The sequence below is a fragment of the Populus trichocarpa genome, chromosome 16 (assembly GCF_000002775.5).
Source record: "Populus trichocarpa isolate Nisqually-1 chromosome 16, P.trichocarpa_v4.1, whole genome shotgun sequence".
In the NCBI taxonomy this organism is placed as follows: domain Eukaryota; kingdom Viridiplantae; phylum Streptophyta; class Magnoliopsida; order Malpighiales; family Salicaceae; genus Populus; species Populus trichocarpa.
In genome coordinates, this window is record NC_037300.2 from 2377278 (window position 1) to 2395679 (window position 18402).

Below are 18402 nucleotides of genomic sequence, written 5' to 3' on the forward strand. Positions count from 1 at the left end.
GAAACAGATTAAATTTAGAGAAAAAAAATGATAATCTTAAAAATATAATAAAAAGGTAAAAGCAATATGAATTTTTTTGGTAATGTAATCTTTTATGTAAATAAATCTTACTTTGTAATAAAAAATTATTTCATACCTGCTTTGACCTATATTTCTAGAAGTCTTAGCTCAAATATTAAATCATCTTTTAATTTAGAAAAAAATTATCTTGATCATCCTCTAGTTTAATAATTTTTAAACTTACTTTTTATATTTTAAAAAATTATAATTTACATTTTTTATGCATATAAAATAAATTGAACTATAGAATGATATATAATGTAAAATATTATGTGCGCAATAAATTTGGGTTATAAATTGTAATTTCTAAAAAAAGCATATACTTTATTAAATTTATTAAATATATTGTTTCATTGTTTATTTTTTTTTAATTGATTATATTGAACTGCCTATTTAAAATCGATAATTGATAATTGATATATATATTGAAACAGATAATTTTGTTGCTAATAATTTGTTTATTTAAAGTTTATGAATTGATTTTATATGTTTAACAATGTAATAAGAACTTGATATTATCAAGCATGATTTAACAAGGATTTTACTTCTATAAAAACAAACATGTTGTAAAACTAAAAATCATAATTTTAAAGTTAATAATTAATATACTATATCGTTTTAACTATATGCAATTAAAAGTAATAAAAGACGTGGTAATATTTTATTTACTTTTCACAAGGATTATATATATATAATTAAAAAAATAAAAAAGAAAAGGAAAAATATTTCTTATATTTTGATCAACTTGTTTAGAAATATAAAAATTATTATTTTTTAAAATGTTATTTGGTTATTTTTTAAAATGTTATTTGTTTAAAATATATCAAAATAATTTTTATTTTTATTTTTATTTTTAATATTAATATATTAATATATTAAAACAATTAAAAATATTAAAAAATATTAATTAAAATAATTTTAATTTTAATTTTTTTAAAAATATTATGGTACCACGTTACTTAACGGTAACTAAGAGAGTGTTTGGCTTGGAGGTGTAATGGTTTTTTTTTCAAAAATATAATATATTTTAAGCACAAACAATATCTAACCACATCTTTAAAAACTATAAAAATATACTTTTTATTTTTTAAAAAAGAAAACACAAATTAACTCTCCTCCCAACACTCTATAAAGCTGGGGGTATGAGATCTTTCCCTTCTTAAATTGGGATTTATAGGAATTTACAGTACCACTACCGGTGCTCTCTGGTTACAGCCATTACTGTTTCACCCAGAAATAACATGGAGGGTGATTGTTATTACGTCACAGCCAGAATTCTTTTCTTCTTCCGGAAATCTGCCTCCTGTCCAAGGGAAAAACCTGCGGGTGAGGTGGCTATGTAATTCAGCAGTGACGTTAAAGTTCTCTTTTAAGATTTGAATGTTCAATGATAGAAAGTTCTCGTCATTCGCAAAATCGTTTACTTCTGTGCTGTCTGAACTCTGAAGTTCTCGTTTTCCGTGATATCCCACGCGATAGTCTGGCGCGTGACATCACTGCAGTAAGGGTGATTTCGTTAAACGGGCCTGGATTATTGGTAGGCCCATCATACTGGGCTTTGTTTCGACTTTGGTTATATTTTGTTCTCTTTCGATGGAGTTTTGATAACCTAATAATTGTATATAGTTATTAAATCAGGTTTAACGAATTAATTTGGATTTTAAATTAAATAAAAAATATTGATTTAATAAAATTTAATTAACTCAACAAAATTGACTCGTGACTAGACAAAATTTCATCGCACTTGATGTTTTTTTTTTATTCTTGCATAAGTGTGCTAAAAATAAAAAAGAAATGGCACGGTTCTAAACCCAGCAATTTTTTAATTTAACCGAATTATATAATGCCCAATTTGTAAAAGCAAGACAAACCAAATAAAGCAAAAATTTGAGTTATATATATATATATATATATATATATATATATATATATATATATATATATATATATATATATAATAGACTTGTGTAGCATATTATTTGAATATTAAAGTTAAAAGGTTAGCTATTTTGTTGTCAAGGGTTGGAAACTTAGAAAGATAATGATGTAAAAGAATTGTTGTTCAACCTGCTACAATTACGATGAATAATAAAAAAAAAACACATAAATTTAACATAATTTGATAATATATTTACAATGAGTTTATATCTAATAGAGCAATATAATAATTTGATAACAAGTAATTATATAATGTATTTAATTTTAAGGGATGTAGTTTAACTAGTCAGATTCTAGATTTGCTTTCTAGAGGTCACCGGTTCGAGTCTCACAAATCTCAGGATCATTACAGGCTTACATGATCGTTAACTTCAGGGCCCGTGAGATTAGTCGAGGTATGCGCAAGCTGGCCCGAACACCTATATTAATAAAAAAAAATTAAATTCTAAAATTCAACACCCATTATTTCTCTTAACTTCCCTGAGAAATTTCTCAACTGTGGAGCCAAAACTCAAGGTCTAGGCGTCATAATAATAATTGATAACAGGCAATTATATAATGTATTCTCCTAAAAAAAATATGAATATGGAGGTTATTAACTCTAAAAATCTAAAAATGTCAATCAATAATAAATATTTATCCTCAACAGAGACAGATGTATTAATGATGATCACATGATATATGATAGAATGATTCTTTTTGAAAACGACAGCGTAGCTAGCTTAAGAGGAAGTGAACTCTTGGGGATCTAAGCACATGAAGCTTTACTTGAAAGTTGAAAGGGATACCCACAAGATGATGTTTCATAAAGTAGCCACAAGGCTGCTGTGACGTCCTCACAAATTATCTCTTAAAGTACCCTTTGCCTCTAGAAAAAAAAAAAAAAAAAGAGTTGAAAATCATCATGCCCATAACATAGCATGGGGTATATCATACGGGCATGAGGGCAGCATTATTTAAAAACACGTTTTATTTAAATAAATGGGATTTTTTTATTTACCTTATTAGAAATTTACTCTACACCCCCCCACCTAAGTGAGGGTGATTATCCTTTTTTTATATATAATTAATTAATGATTAACTAAAACAATAAAACACTCTCAAAAATTGATAATTTTTGGAGTCAACATGTTATTGAGTATCCTTTGAAAGCTTTATTTTACTCCTTGCCATTTATTTATTTATTGGTTATTGAAGAATTTACAATGACGATGTGTCTCTTTTCTTGTAAAAAAATGTGAGAGCTGAAAACTTATAAAATAAATTCGTTAGGAAGGTTGAGGATACTTAGATTCCTTAATTTTCATGCAAAGAGGAGGAGTATCTGATAGTTTAATAATAATTATTTTTTAAAGTATATTTTTGCTTGAATTGTATTAAAATAATATTTTTTTATTTTTTAAAATTTATATTTGACATATCACATTAAAACAATTTTAAAATATTAAAAAAATTAAATTTTTTATAAAAATAAATTGAACAATAGCTCCAAACTACCTCTGAATACAAAATGTCTTATCTAGGAGTTGTGGATTACCGATGGGAGTGAATGCTGATGTCATGGGCAGTGTCCAATAAATGAGAATTGCGCCTAACTCAATCCAGGAGATGCCCAGCGCATGGAGACATATGCTTCAGGGACATGCAGCATTTAATGCATTTATGATTTATTCTTGTAGTGGGCGTGGAATAGATCATAGGACGACCCAGGATTCTAATCTGGCATTGTTCTCACATTGTTCCTCCAGGTGATTAGAACGGCGTCTTTCTCCTGCCCGGGGACCAGAGCTTCCCGCCCGGAGAAGAATCTCTCTTGATATGTCCCGCTGCCAAAGCCACATGAAGGCGTGCGGAGGCCAACATGATACAAGTGTAACCCGGGATTATATGCGCTGGGATACACTGTCGTTGTAACTTTGGTCTTGTGCTAGCTGGGGTAGTTTCCCTGCCACAATTATAATATATATTCAATTTGATAGTGAAATAGCTAGTCGAGATCTATCCTAAGAATTCTTTTTTTTTTTTTTTTTTTTCATTAGTGACAATGATCACGTTTGTATATCAGTACCATCTATGATGCTGTCAAAGGATTCCTCATGCCTGTTTTGGCTGCATCTCTGGATTTTCAGTTTGGAAGATTGAGATTTTGAAGGCAGTTGCAGCCCTAGCTCAAAATCTAGTCAAAGTTCAAACATCAAGGCATAGGAGATGAAATACGAGACCTGGGAAAATGGACATCATGGGACAGTCTGTTTTTCTTCTCACTGATATCATGCAGCAAGCAGGCTTATCTGAGATTGGTTCATCATTTGCTATTCTGAACCACTGGTATGGCCTTTTTTGTTTTGAAGACTTTCTTCAGGTATTGGCAGAGAAGAATCCATGCTTCCATCTTTACCAGTCATTCAATCTGCACGTGGCAGCATCAATTTTGTGGACCAACAGACCTGATAATTAGATTTTCTCATCACCAAATATACCCATTATAATCACTCTCTAATTTCCGAGTACATTACTCAAAGTGGAGATATGTCATGAAGGGACCAAATGCAGTAATGAGTAGAGTCACCAAACACTGTTGCAACACGAAAAATCTCTGCTTATTCATTCGAATGCATCTTTACTGAATGTTCCACCAAAAGAAGAGACAAATGATCACAATCTTGAAAGCTAAAATAAACAAAGAAGAAGCATTAAAAAAATGTTGATTCTTATTGATCTTGTTTGGAGAGACAGGGGGGAATTATACCCAAGAGCTTGACAAATAGGACTGTAGGAGTAGCAATGTAAACAGATCTTGACAACAAACAATTTTCAATGGCATTGGTGATTACAAGTAGTAAGATAAAAGTTGCAATTTTGTAGGCAAGAACCAGACTGAAGCATAGTAAGCACAATCTATGAGCAGCAACCAGGGCAACGAATCAAACCATTCTCATTGCAATCTGGGCACCTTCTCAATTGCTCTTGTTCTTCATCAAATACTTTTTTACTTCCACTACAATTTGGACATGGCACAAACCTTGCATCCCCACAAGTCTCGCAAACCAACGTGGGATCTAGAACAGGAAGACCTTCTAACAGCTTTGCCAATACACCAGCTTCATTTAGCTGCCTGATTTCTTCCATCCCGCCAATATGATTTCCTCTAAAAAAAACTTGTGGAAGGCTCATCGGTTTCCCTTTTAGCAAACTTTGCAGCTCTTTTTTATAGGTAGAATCCATTGAAATATCTCTTTCATCAACTGCAACTCTGAAACCTCTGAATATCATTCTAACCGCACAGCAATCCTCATATGTTTTTCTTATTCCTCTCAAACTTGTAAAATACAGAACAATTTTGCCTTTTTTGTCATTCAAAAAGTTCCCATGTTTACTTGATAAAGTACAACTCATGGGACTAGAATCCACTGGTGTTGCATCCTTGGACTCTTTGTGACACCCCAGTTGCCTTGATGACAATGCACGCGTATAACTTGCTGCTACATTAGGATCCATCTTTGAAAGCAATGATTCCTCAGAAAAGTGCTTCCATAATGGCTTTGACAATGAAACTGGCTTTTCAGCAACTACTTCAAATTTCACCGAATCACAAGAAGCATGTAGCTTTTTCACACACCCATCAGAACCCGGATGATGAAGAGAACTGGCTTTGGAGGTAAACTCGATAGCACGATCAGAATGTGATGATCTTGGCTTAAAAGAGTAATTGATTTCAAAATCAAGGCCATCATCCTCATCAAGACCATCCATGAGCTCCCAAGTGTTAATGACAGAATCAGGGGATAAAGGCTCACAAGGGTCTCGATTATTTTGTGCTTTATTTATCTTTTTGGTTGATTTTCTTGGTGATTGTGGCTGATCAAAGGGTTTTGGGGTGTTCTTTTTGGGGTCAACGAGGACAAGAGAGCCATAAGTGGAGGAAGTTAGAGACACGAGGTGGTGAGAGTCACCTTTCCTTGAAGGTGGATGGTGGACCAATGGGGTTCGAAAAGAGAAGGCTCTAGGGACTGATTGTGAAGAATATTGTGGAGAAAACATAGATTTATCTTTAGCAGGAGAAGCATAAGATAAGGTTTCTTCAGGATGGTGGTTCTCTGTGAGGAGGGTATTTGGTCTTGAAGCATAACAGCCCATGATGGAGAAATGGATGTCTTTGACTCTCTATAAGCTACTGTTGTATTGCTTCCTTTCTTGTTTACTCTACTTCTGTTTTGTTTTTGCTTGTTGGGGAGCTTTTGCTTTCTCCCTCCAGTCTTGCTCTTGCTTTCTTGGCCTGGGTTTGAGGTATGAGAAGGTTGATAGAGAGAACTACAGAGGTAAGTTCGGAGAAAGAAGAGTGTGTGTGCTGGTGAATGAGAGCTTTCAAGTGAGTTGGAAGGTGAAGATGGATGTCATCATGGGAGTGTTTTGTTTTTGAGATTTGATCTGTTTTTTAAATAATTTTTTAGTGATAAAACATTAAATTCATATATTTTTAGATGTTTTTCAATAACTTGGATATATTAATGACAAAAATGAAAAAAATCTTAAAAAAATATATTATTTAAATGTAATCTTAAAAAAAAGAAGCTGCACAGCACTACCAGACAGCAGGTTTGGAATTTTCTTTGAATTTTTGAATTGATTACGGATAAAATCTTTGGTGTTCTAGAGCTAGATTTTGTCAGATTAGAGGCTAAATTAGGAAATGAAATTTGAATCAAAAGATAAGATTTATCCAGGCAATCATGGCAATGTTTAAGGTATATATCTGTTTGTCATCTAATCAAATTTATATTTGTTCGCAAATACAATAATATTGATTTCGAAATTAGTGTTAATTCTGAGGGGAAAAAGATTCAGAACCTCTTACTGTGATTTTTACTCAGGTTTTAAGGGTAAATATATTTGCTTCCCTACCTTGCCTAGAACAAGGATGGATGAAATGCTTTCTTTATCAATACAACTTGGCAAGAAAATCATGAGCAGCATCGGCATGGATCCAATCTATCTTTGTGTGTAAAGTAGTCATGGCGAGCAAGCTGAGAAGGACAGGCTATAAATTTGCTGGGCCACCATAGCCACTAAAGCATAATTGGGCAGAACAGACCATGACTCATTTGTTGCAATGTGAGGTTGAGCTGGTGAAGTCGTTGTCATGCCATGCCATCTTTGTTGTTCTTCAGCCCTTTAAAAATCTGGAAAAGGAAACAAATCCTTAAAAACTTTGCAGCACTCTGTAAATTCTGTCTTTTTCTTAGACATGCATGTTTGTTTCCTCTGCTTGTTACCTCTGATCAAATCAAACCCTTAGCGTTAAATTGGCTCAAATCAGCCCCTTTATTTCTAATAAATGTTGACATGAGCCCCTTAATCCAACTTTATCACTGTATAATCGGCCGGTCGAATGCCGTGAGTTGTGATATAATAGGACACAGGATCTCGTATCGTATTTTATCGAAAGTAAAGGGGTTGATTTGATCCAAGTTAAAGTAGAGGACTTGATTTGACCAATGCACAAAGTAGGAGGACCACATGTGACTTTTAGACCATTTAGTCTTTCTTTTTGCCTTTAATTTTTCAGAATCTAGCCCATCTCGTTCTGGTGATGTACAAAAGATATGGACTTGAAGGCTTGCAGCACATGCAATAGTTTTGTACCGTGGACCAAAATTTGCTCGTACAATAATTTCTTTGTCCGGACAGCTAGCAAGGAGTAAATATGTATTATTTTAAATGACGTGAGGTTTTTTTTATGGCGCAAGATTTTATTGTTTATTCTCTCACGTATCTTTTTATATATTGTCATGGATAGAATATATAAAATTTTATATTTTTTTAATTTAGTTATAATTTTTTTTATTTAATTCTAATTAAAAATCAATTGATTTTCACTTCTTATAAAAAAATAAAATTAAAAAAAGGGACCAAAATGATAAAAAAAAAAAACAAAACATGGATGACATGCTATAAGTTTTGTAAAAGATGCACTTTGGTCATTAAACTTTAAAAATCATGCAAATTATATAATTTCAGTACCTCAATATTTTTTTAATTCAATTTTGACATAAAAGTTCTTTTTGTTATTTTTAGTTTCAGGTTGAGAGAGAAGAGATAGGAAAGAGAGGGGTTATTAGATTCCAACAGGAGAGAAAAAAAAATATTATTAATATCAATTTAGGCCACCAAAACAGATAATATTTGTGTCAAATTGTTTCATTTGATGAGGAGAGTTCATATTAGTTGTTTTTTCACCTTTAAAGTTAATAAAAAAACAAATATGAGCTCAAGTTGATTTTTGAATTCGGGTTGCTTTGGTTTTTAGGGCGGTTTTTTTGGGGGTTTATAAGGCCATAGATAGGTTTATCACGGTTCCTATAGTGTGTTTGGGTCAGAAATGGGTTGAAAAACAGGTTTTTGGATAAAAAAACTTAAGCCCTAATTTCCTGACCACTATAGCGGCTAGAATCTGGGCAAATTAGACTACACGTCGTTTAATTTTTTTTCAAACTAATTTGGGGTGGAAGTTGCAAACAAAAAAATAATTAAGGCTCCCAATTGTGCGAGCCTTCGCCCTACAAACGGCCAGGCAGGTTGGCCTAGCCTTTGCTTTTTTTTTTTTTTTTAAATTAATGATTTTTTTATAGTTTTTTCTCTAAATAGTTTTAATTTATATTTAAATTAATATTTATTTTATTCGGAGAGCCTCTTTTAAAATGAAGATTTTTTTTAGTTATACATTTAAATTTGAAGAGTTTTTATGATTCATTTATAATTTTTTTTTTATCTTTTGTATGATGAACTTTATTTTTTAAAATAAAAAATTTATTTTTCAGATAATATTTCTAATAAGTGCAATCTAGCATGATTTGTTTTCCTTTTATTTGACTCAATTAATTTAATTTGTGTTTCTATTTATATTATTATTTTTTAAATAAAAAATTATTTTAATAAATAAATTTAGCAAACAAAACCGGGTAAATTACCCGTCTTTCGATATTAAATATCTCGATCTACATCTGTTTCTTGATTTTTCAAGTTTTATTTTTAAGTATCATTAATGACTTTTTATTTATTTATTTGTATATATAGTTCTCAATTTATTTGATTATATATATATATATATATATATATATATATATATATGTATATAAATTTTTTATTTAAATTTAAATTTTTTAAATTACAAGAATATATTGAAAAATTTCTTTTTTATAAAAAATGAAAATATATAATCCGCAATTTGAAAGTCACATATCTAGTGATATATTTGTAGATAAAGCCACAGCCTCAAGTACATGTCATGAGTGCAGGCCTACCGTTTTTTCTCTCTCCTCCCTTTCTCTCTCATCTCTTTTTGTTGCCTTTACCTGTACAAGCCACTCAATGCAAGTTACATGTGACACGGACAAGCTATCACGAGACACGAGTATTGATCTCCAAAATAAAAATGCCACAAAAAGATGAGTTGAATTAGATTTTTTTCAGGTAAGCTATATACCAGAAAAAATTATTATACAAATTTTTTTCAAAAAAGATATTTCATTGTAGTAATTTGTAATATTGTTTCATTTTTTTCTATATTAAAAATTAATTTAAATTTTTACATGTTTTTATTAATATATATGATCTTTTATTATATTTTATTATGTATAAGTATCAACCTTTTGATTTATGATTATATTTTTTACTTGATGTCAAAAAATGCTTTAATAAAACTTACATATTAATTTTTTTTTTTAGAAAAAAATTATTCGACATACAACGAGGAGAGTTGAATAAATAAATTAACACTTTGTTTTTTTACATTTATTGGCATAGATGGTTTTGAATATATTTAATTAAATGCATGCGTAGACCTTTTCATTTATAATTAGATTAAAAAAACATCTGAAATGCTTGCATATTTATTTTTTTTCTAAAAAAATTATTCAATCCACGACGAAGCGCAACTCAAATAACTAGTATATATACTAAAAGAAAATGGTGTTTTCATGTAGAAAATGGTATTGTAGTAGTGGTTAAATTGTAATTTTTGTTTTTTTTTAAAAAAAGAAAATTGTGTTTTCTTGTAGAAATGACATAATTGTTATTTTTGCCAATTATTTTATTAAAGCGGTGATGTAGTGATGGTAAAATTGTAATTTTTGTTTTTTTAGAAAACAAGTTTTTTTACATATATATATATATATATATATTTTTTTTTTCTATTTATACTTAGAATTTTTATCATTTTACTCTTCGCCTATATACTACCTTTTTTTTTTCTAAACTTTATTTTTTATAATATTTTTTTAGTTTTCCCTTTTTTTTTTCTTTACACTTTTTTTTGGGAAAAAATATTGTTTTTATTTTTTACACTTTGAATATTTATCATTCCTATTATATTTATTCTTTTATAATTTTTTTCTTTACACTTTTTTTTAAAATTATTATACAAAGATTAAGAAAATGGTGTTTCACTGTAGCAATTACAACATTGTTTCATTCTGCTATTACGTTAAAAACTAACTTGAGATCTTACATGTTTTTTTTAACGCATATATTTTTACTATATTTTATTATATATTAATATCAATTTTTTAATTCATGATTATATTTTTTACTCAATGTTTAAAAACATGTTAGTAACATCTACATATTAATTTTTTTACTTTCGAAAAAAAAAATCAACATGCAACAAGACAAGTTAAATAGATATATTAACACTTTGTTTTTTATATTGATTGACATAAATAATTCTCAATGTATTTAATTAAATCCTTACATAAACTTTTTAATTTATAATTACAATTTTTTTAACCAAAAACACATTTCAAAAACTTATATATTTTTTTTTAATCAAAAACAATTATTTAACCTGTAGTAATAACTATACCTCATGCTCTTTCAGCTTAGTCGAGCAATAATAGGCCCAGGGAAACGATTAATGTGATAAACCTGGATTCGGGAATCAGGAACCACCCCACACTTTATTTGTAATCCCCTCAATCATGACTGTGACTCTTATATCAAAAGAAACTACCTTTTCTCATAAAAAATAGGACGACGCATAAAATACTATTACAATGCTGGTCCAGCATCCTAACATATACAAGAAACAATCCTGCACTGTATGGAGATCAATAGAGATTTCTTCAATCTTGCTCTTGCTTTATGTTACACGAACTACAAGTCCACACACACTTCAGCAAATTCAAATTTTCCAAGGCTGCTGCTATACAAAATACAAGAATCTAGGTACAGAGAGCTATTTATTCAAACATGGCCATATGGTAGGCGGTGTTCTTTCTCCTTGCATAACGTAAGGAACCAACTCATAGCTCAAGCTTCCTATTTAGGTAATGCTATTGTCTACAAACAATATAGCAGTTGTAACATAGATATAACTGAGTGATGCTACTGTTCATAATCTAAAATTATTTAGAAAGCTGAAAACAAAAAAAGCTGCTCTTTTTTAAAAATATTTTTTATGCACATTGATGGGATTGAGAGTTGTCATTTCTTGCGAGCGAATGCTGCAGCAATTCCACCAGCTATCAGTCCCACAGCGGTAGCAGTGATGCCTATTCCAATAACACCATCTGCATTTTGACAAACACTTTCAGCATTGTTTAGACAAATACCTTTGAAACTTATTCAGATTAATGCTATCATGAGAGTAAAAATGTTCAAAGTGAGCATGCCTTTGGCAATTCGATCTTCAAGTGTCTTCTTCAGGACCAAAGCCTGCCTCCAATCAGGTGCAATCTACAAAAAGTTGAAATTCAGAACAAAGAAGCAAAAAACAAAAAGAAAACAGCACTGATGCAGACATAAACACAAGAGACCTCCAAACATTGGTCCACCAGCTGCCTGCTCCTTGAATATTCACCACTTCTGTAATATCCCACAGCCAGAAGATAAATCTTCTCTCTCTGTTGCAAAGGCGAGCTACTATTTGCCAATGATGCTGCAACAAAGGGTATTTAGTTCAAGAAAGAGCACGCAAATTTTACATAAAGATATGAAAATTAAAATGAAAGACACATACAAACTTAAGAGCGAATTTGCTCACAAGGGGAAGCAATTACATGCAAGAGGCAATGGTTTATCTAGGGACTCCCTTTCAATATTCCTGCTAGTTAGCTAGTTCATGAAGTCAACATTTTCAATTTCTTACAGTTGATACCAAAAGAAGAAAGCATGTTGCTGAAAATATTCTTCTGCAAAACTGTGGTAGCATAGTGAACTTCCTAAATGACTTAAAAAATTCATCAGGAAACAATCACTATAAGACTACTATTTTGAATTGTTACAGTGAAGGGAACGTGGCATGAAGCATGCTAAAAACTACTGATGTAGGGACAGTATTATGGTGGCTGAAAAGCCAACACCATCTAGACAAGCAAGGATTCTACCTAATACATATTTGCAGATAAGCTGCCAAAAGTATATGCAGTAGAATCCCATCCATTTTCTCCAATTACAAAAGGTACAAATCCAAGGCTTTCCTCATTAATTAATCCTCTGGAAGCAAACCACACAACTCAAAATTTGGGATCTGTACCAGAAAACTTGTAGCTTAATCTGATTCAAATCATCAACTCTTTGCCACCAACTTCACTGTTCTCCAAACATGTTTAAACCTCAAATAATTTACCAATTTTGCGCCAACCCCTAAAATCCCAAATAAACACAATCTATTCCATAAAGAAACACAAGGAGCAACTTTCTCTAATATGTCCTGCATGAGGACATCAGCATGAAGAAGTTGGATGCGGTAAGATAAAAATGACAGACAATTTTTGTCGTTTACCTTCAAGCATAGCTATCCCACGTTGCACGTCTTCTGGTTGTTTAGAGTGAACAAGAGCCCATGACAATCGCATAATGCTATCCCTTTTAAGTTCCTCTGAGTCACCTTCAGCAGCTTCTGCAATCTCCCTCTCACAGCCCTAGCATCAAAAGGACAGAGTGTTAACCACAACACAAAATCATGGAAAATTGAATTAACTATTGATTCAATGCTTGCAAAACAACTTAAAGGTCCTTAGTATTTTTAAGTAGCAAAGGCAACATAAATGCTAAAGACCTGGGGGTTGGGATTGAATGAAACACATGCAACATCAGAGAAAAAGCATTCCAACATTTCATTTCCATTTTTATAAAAAGATTTCGCAATTCTTGCTCTAAAGTATTTACATACCATGACAAAGGACAATAGCAGAACTTCTTTAGCAAACTAGGACACTAAAGTTAAACGAATCTTAGTTTCAAATATACACAGGGAAAACATCAGGAGACGGCCATTCAGCTGAAAAAGTAGCAGTGAAGAAAGCAAGAGCAAACATATACAATATTTCCAAAGCAAAAGAACAGTGTGACATGATTCCATTCCCGGAAAAAAATGATGATATAGACGAACTGTCAAGCACACAAAATTTACACAACCTGATTGTAAATGCCTCCAAAACCAGTAAGAAAAATGAATTAAGAGTCTTGAAGGGGTACAAAGACCGTTATAAAATAAAAATGAACCGGCTCCAGATGGGACCTATATTTTTAGCAAAATTGATTTCTATTGCCCTCAATTTTCTTACTTCAAAACAAAAAAAACAAAAAAACGAAAAAACGAAAACCCTTTATTCTCTATCTTAAAACTTTCACCCTTTCCTTGCATTCCTCTCATATTCAATATCTATCATCAATCCTTGCATAAACCAAAAGAGTTTTTTTTTTTAAAAAATCACGAGTTTTAATCTTTCTGTCATAACAATCAACTCCAGCATCACGAATATCAATATTTTCTAAACCACAACATGGTTAAGCATTCTAACATGTGTAAAACAAGAAATCCGAGTCTATATATCTAAAAAAGGCAACGACTTTTGCTAAATTACCAAACCCCATATGATCAACAACAAAATTCTCAAGAACCCACAAATATACTTACATTAATGATGTCACGGTCGCACCATGGGATATGATCATCGCCGGTGAAGAAGGAACCGACGGACTCGAAGACCTCTCTGATCTTCACATCCATTAAATATTGTTTTGGAGGGGTTGTGGTACGTTTACTAAAGGGCTGTTTTATATTTATAGGTTCGTGCTGGGTTTAGTTTGGTTTATGTATGTAGTTTTGTAGGCAAAGGCTTGTAAGAGTTGGAGAGGGTGGAGAAGAAGAGATTTTTGTTAGCAGAGATTAAGGATTAAGTAATTGACTTTTGTATGGATGTGATTTTTATTCTATAACTTCAATTTTAGGTAAAAGGATGGAAAGACAGTGGTTTTTTTTTTTTTTTAATATTATATTACACAATTATTTAGGGTTGATAGCAAAGTTATTAAACCATATCACGGGTCAAAAATAGCAAAGATATTTTAGTTTTTTGTAAGATTTGAAACTTGTGATTTACATTATTTGAGAATATGTATAAATTTGTTAAAAAATGCTTTTTTAAAAAAACATTATTCAAAGAATAAATTTAATTTTAATTGAGACATGCACTAATTTAAAAATATTTCTTATCATTGAATAAAAAAATGTGTAATAAATCTTATGGATGTTATCACTTCTTATCTAACAATGGAGGGCCGTAAAATAATAATTTATTAAAAATGACCAGTCTCAAAGTGGACGAATCTCCGATTAAGAAAAAAAAGCCTAACTTTTCTTATGAAAAAAAAAAAAACTACTTTTAATAAGCGGAATCCGACTAAAAAAATACCCTTTATCATATCTTGAAAAAGCATCTTCAAAGTTTTAATTAGTGTGGTATGTAAAAAATAGTGGGTATTTATTTTTGTGTTTTAAAAATATTTGTTTTAAAATTAAAATTTTATTTATTTTTTTACTTTAAATTAAATTTATTTTGATATTTTCATATCGTTTTAATATGTTAATGATAAAAATAATTTAAAAAAAATTAAAAATATTATTTTAATATATTTTTGAAAAAAAAATCCTTTGAAAAACTAAAAAATCAAGGGACAGCTTTGTTTAAATGAATTTGTGTTTAAGAATTTAAGATTTATGACGTGTCCGAAGTATTTATAAGGTGTTATTCAAGAAAGCTCCTATAAATCGTGAAGATTATTTCACTATTTATAAAGCTACATCAGAGTTTTCATTATTGGCAGGGTGAAGACACTTTCCTGTTTGGGAAGGGGGCTTAAATAAAGTTGGGTTAAAATTTAGTTTTTTTTTATTTAAATTTATATTTTTAGATTGTTTTAATATACTAATATTAAAAATAAAAATATAAAAATATAAAAATATTATTTTAATATATTTTTAAACAAAAATATATTTTAAAAAATAATTACTATTACACTTCAATCACGCAATCACGCGTCTTCTACCCGTGAAGGGTGTTGAACACATGAACTGATTCAACAGTCTCTAATCATTCTTTATTCGAAGGAAAGGTAAAAAGAAATTCCAATGCTAGCAGATGGGAACTGGGAAAGTGGAAGGAACTAAAACAATGGCATTCTTTTCTGAACACATGTTTCATGCTTGACTGTCATTGTTTGTGTTTTTAATTATTCCAAAGTGGATTCCTGCACTTAAAGCTTGAGTATTAAATTCATCTCATAGCAAAGTTTTCTTTTAGTGGGGTTCCAAATCCAAGGCATTTGGTCCCATTCTTAGGCTTTTAAGTGAACCAAAATGTCTCCGCCATGTATCCACACCCCTTCATTTTCAGTTCTACTTGTACACTTGCTAGTTGATAGCACAACCAGGATCACAGCATGGCAGATTCCAGCCCTCTGTTGCCTCCATTCCTTCTGGCGGAGCCAGAAAATTCGGCTGTCGATGAACCTCAGGCGTCTCTTGATTCGGTTGTTGAAAGGGTAATAGGAGATTTTGGATGGACCCAATTAGTTCAATCCACTCTTGTATTGTTATCAAGGTTCTTTGATGCTCAGCAGACATTCATTAGTGTCTACGCAGACTCGGAACCGGCGTGGCACTGCATCAACAATGGCATGTGCAACTCAAGTGCTAACATATGTGACCTTTCCAAGTCTTCATGGGCCTGGAATGGACACACTTACAAGACAATCATATCGGATTGGGATCTTGAATGTGCAAGCTCCTTCATAAAAGGCCTGCCAGCGTCGTCTTTCTTTCTCGGTTGCTTGCTTGGTGGTTTCGTTCTAGGCACACTTGCTGACACTTCTCTTGGCAGAAAGAACTTGCTAACACTTTCTTGTCTAATAATGTCCATAGCTTCTCTCATGACCATTTTCTCCACTAATGTATGGATCTATTCTGCCTTCAGATTCTTAAGTGGATTTGGCCGTGCAGCAATTGGAGCAACTGCTCTTGTGTTAGCCACTGAAAAGGTAGGAAGCAAATGGCGTGGCCAAATGGGAACTATTGCTGGAGTCTCCTTTGCATTAGGGCTATTATCTTTGCCAGGTATAGCGTATATAAACAGAAATTTTTCATGGAGAACTATCTATGTATGGACATCAACTCCATCCATCTTGTATTGTGTACTAGTTCATCTTTTAGTACTCGAATCTCCCCGCTGGCTTTTCTTGCAAGGCCGCAAAGAAGCTGCTATGGCAATATTGAAAAGACTTGGTCCAACAAGCCTGAACTTGTGCTTACCCTACATTTCCCTCGAAAAGGAAGCACCAAAAACTAACCTCTACTCACCAATCAAGATTTTACTCGTGAGAAAATGGGCTCTTCAAAGGTTGTTAATTGTGATGCTAACAGGTTTTGGCATTGGAATTGTGTATTACAGCATGCCTTTAGCAGTGGGAAACCTGGGCTTCAACATCTACTTGAGTGTTGCATTCAATGCTTTAGCTGAAATACCATCATACATCATCTTTTCCTTTATCGTAAGCAAATGGAGCAGAAAGGGATCTCTTCTTGCATTCACTACATTAGGTGGCATTTGCAGCATAATGTGCATCATGAACTGGAAGGAAGTGGTGCTAATTGGACTGGAGCTGGTATCATACTTCAGTGCCTGTACAGCTTTTATTATGCTAATGATTTACACACTGGAATTGTTTCCAACGTGTGTCAGGAACGGAGCCTCGTCGATGGTAAGGCAAGCACCTGTATTTGGAGCTGTGTTTAGCCCAATTCTAATTTCTGCTGGGAGAAGTAACAAGGTCTTGTCATACGGGGTGTTTGGCTTGGTGATCTTGTGCTCTAGTGTGTTTGTTTTCTGTTTGCCAGAGACAAGAGGTGTGGCGCTTAGTGATACCATGGATGAACAAGAAGAGAAAGAACAGCTTGCAATGTAATTAATGGCGATACAGAAAATTTACATGTCATTCATTTCTGCCACTTTTAACACTACTTTTCTAAATTAAAATATTTTCTTTGCCACCTTTGATTCGGTTCAATCTAATTTCGTGGACATCACATTTTAAACAGGAACCTGAAAATCTTTCGGTCTGTTTATCAGGGGGGGAATTAATGCTCAACTTGTTACAACTTTGACAGAGCAGCTCCAATATCGTCCTAATGAGGAAAGCCCATCTTTTGATGAGGTCCAAAGTCCTGTCATGATTGGGTTCATATATGCAAGAAAAAGCAACGTCTTCGGCCTGTATAATGTTGTTGAGACCATAAACTGACTTTAGTTTGCCACAGTGGTCGTGAAGAGAGAGGTGTTTATTGAATTTAGTTGTTTTTTAAGATGTTTTTTTTTAAATATATTAAAATAATATATATATTTTTTATTTGTAAAAAAATATTTTTTACATCAAGAATATAAAAAAATATTTTTAAATAAAAAATTTAATTTTAACCACATTTATAAACAAGACTTTTTGTTCAAAGAAATGATATTGCTGTGAAGAAGGATGTAAAAGCGATATCTTAAACAAATGAAAGCAGGAGTGTTCATGGCAAGAGTTGGTTAATTGTGGGCAAGTTTTTTTAGTTTCAAATTAATATTTTTTTTGTGTTTATTTATCGGTTTGATGCATTGATATAAAAAATTAAATAAATAATATAATTTAATGTATTTCCAAGCAAAAAACACTTTAAAAAATAATCACCACTACACTTTCAAACATGCTATAAATAATAATAAAAAGTAAATAATCCGGATATACATTATGCAAATGCCACTTAAAAATAAGATAAGGATGAACATTTATCTATTTAGTTATTTGTCTACGATTCGAGAAAGAGTTATTTAGAGTAATTAACAAGGTTATATTTGTTTTTGTGGTTTTTAAATAATTTTTTTTAGTATTTTTAGATCGTTTTGAAATATTTGTGTCAAAAATATATTTTAAAAAATAAAAAAAAATCATTTTAATTTATTTGTAAATAAAAATAGTGTGCACGCAAAAACCATTGCAAATTAATTTGCCATGAACGTAGAGTATTACAGAAATCTTTTTGTGGATTGGGTTGGTAGAGCTGCATGAAAAAGATCCGAGCAGAAGTTC

At 31.6% G+C, this 18402-nt stretch overlaps 3 protein-coding genes across 3 annotated transcripts; 1 reads left to right on the forward strand and 2 right to left on the reverse strand.

Moving 5' to 3' along the window:
* Positions 1-4691: 4691 nt before the first annotated feature.
* LOC7464111 (uncharacterized protein At5g39865) lies at positions 4692-6440 on the reverse strand. Its single transcript, XM_002323222.4, has one exon. The coding sequence runs from the start codon at positions 6133-6135 to the stop codon at positions 4897-4899; it is 1239 nt and encodes a 412-aa protein (XP_002323258.4). The 5' UTR covers positions 6136-6440; the 3' UTR covers positions 4692-4896.
* A 4672-nt stretch (positions 6441-11112) lies between these two features.
* LOC7464112 (mitochondrial fission 1 protein A) lies at positions 11113-14203 on the reverse strand. The gene is made up of 5 exons (XM_002323223.4): positions 13916-14203; positions 12779-12917; positions 11811-11932; positions 11667-11730; positions 11113-11564 (listed from the first exon to the last, which is right to left on the reverse strand). The coding sequence occupies exons 1-5, from the start codon at positions 14006-14008 to the stop codon at positions 11479-11481; spliced, it is 504 nt and encodes a 167-aa protein (XP_002323259.1). The 5' UTR covers positions 14009-14203; the 3' UTR covers positions 11113-11478.
* Positions 14204-15579: 1376 nt separating this feature from the next.
* Positions 15580-17596, forward strand: LOC7464113 (organic cation/carnitine transporter 3). Its single transcript, XM_002322593.3, has one exon. The coding sequence runs from the start codon at positions 15721-15723 to the stop codon at positions 17239-17241; it is 1521 nt and encodes a 506-aa protein (XP_002322629.1). The 5' UTR covers positions 15580-15720; the 3' UTR covers positions 17242-17596.
* Positions 17597-18402: the final 806 nt, after the last annotated feature.

Excerpts from the sequence above, each read along its gene's own strand:
- LOC7464111 (XM_002323222.4), bottom strand. The coding sequence starts at position 6,135 with ATGGGCTGTTATGCTTCAAGACCAAATACCCTCCTCACAGAGAACCAC.
- LOC7464112 (XM_002323223.4), bottom strand. The coding sequence starts at position 14,008 with ATGGATGTGAAGATCAGAGAGGTCTTCGAGTCCGTCGGTTCCTTCTTC. Across the intron at positions 11,933-12,778 it reads TGGGATAGCTATGCTTGAAG|CATCATTGGCAAATAGTAGC; the intron begins GTAAACGACAAA and ends CCTTTGTTGCAG. Across the intron at positions 11,565-11,666 it reads TGAAGATCGAATTGCCAAAG|ATGGTGTTATTGGAATAGGC; the intron begins GCATGCTCACTT and ends GTCAAAATGCAG.
- LOC7464113 (XM_002322593.3), top strand. The coding sequence starts at position 15,721 with ATGGCAGATTCCAGCCCTCTGTTGCCTCCATTCCTTCTGGCGGAGCCA.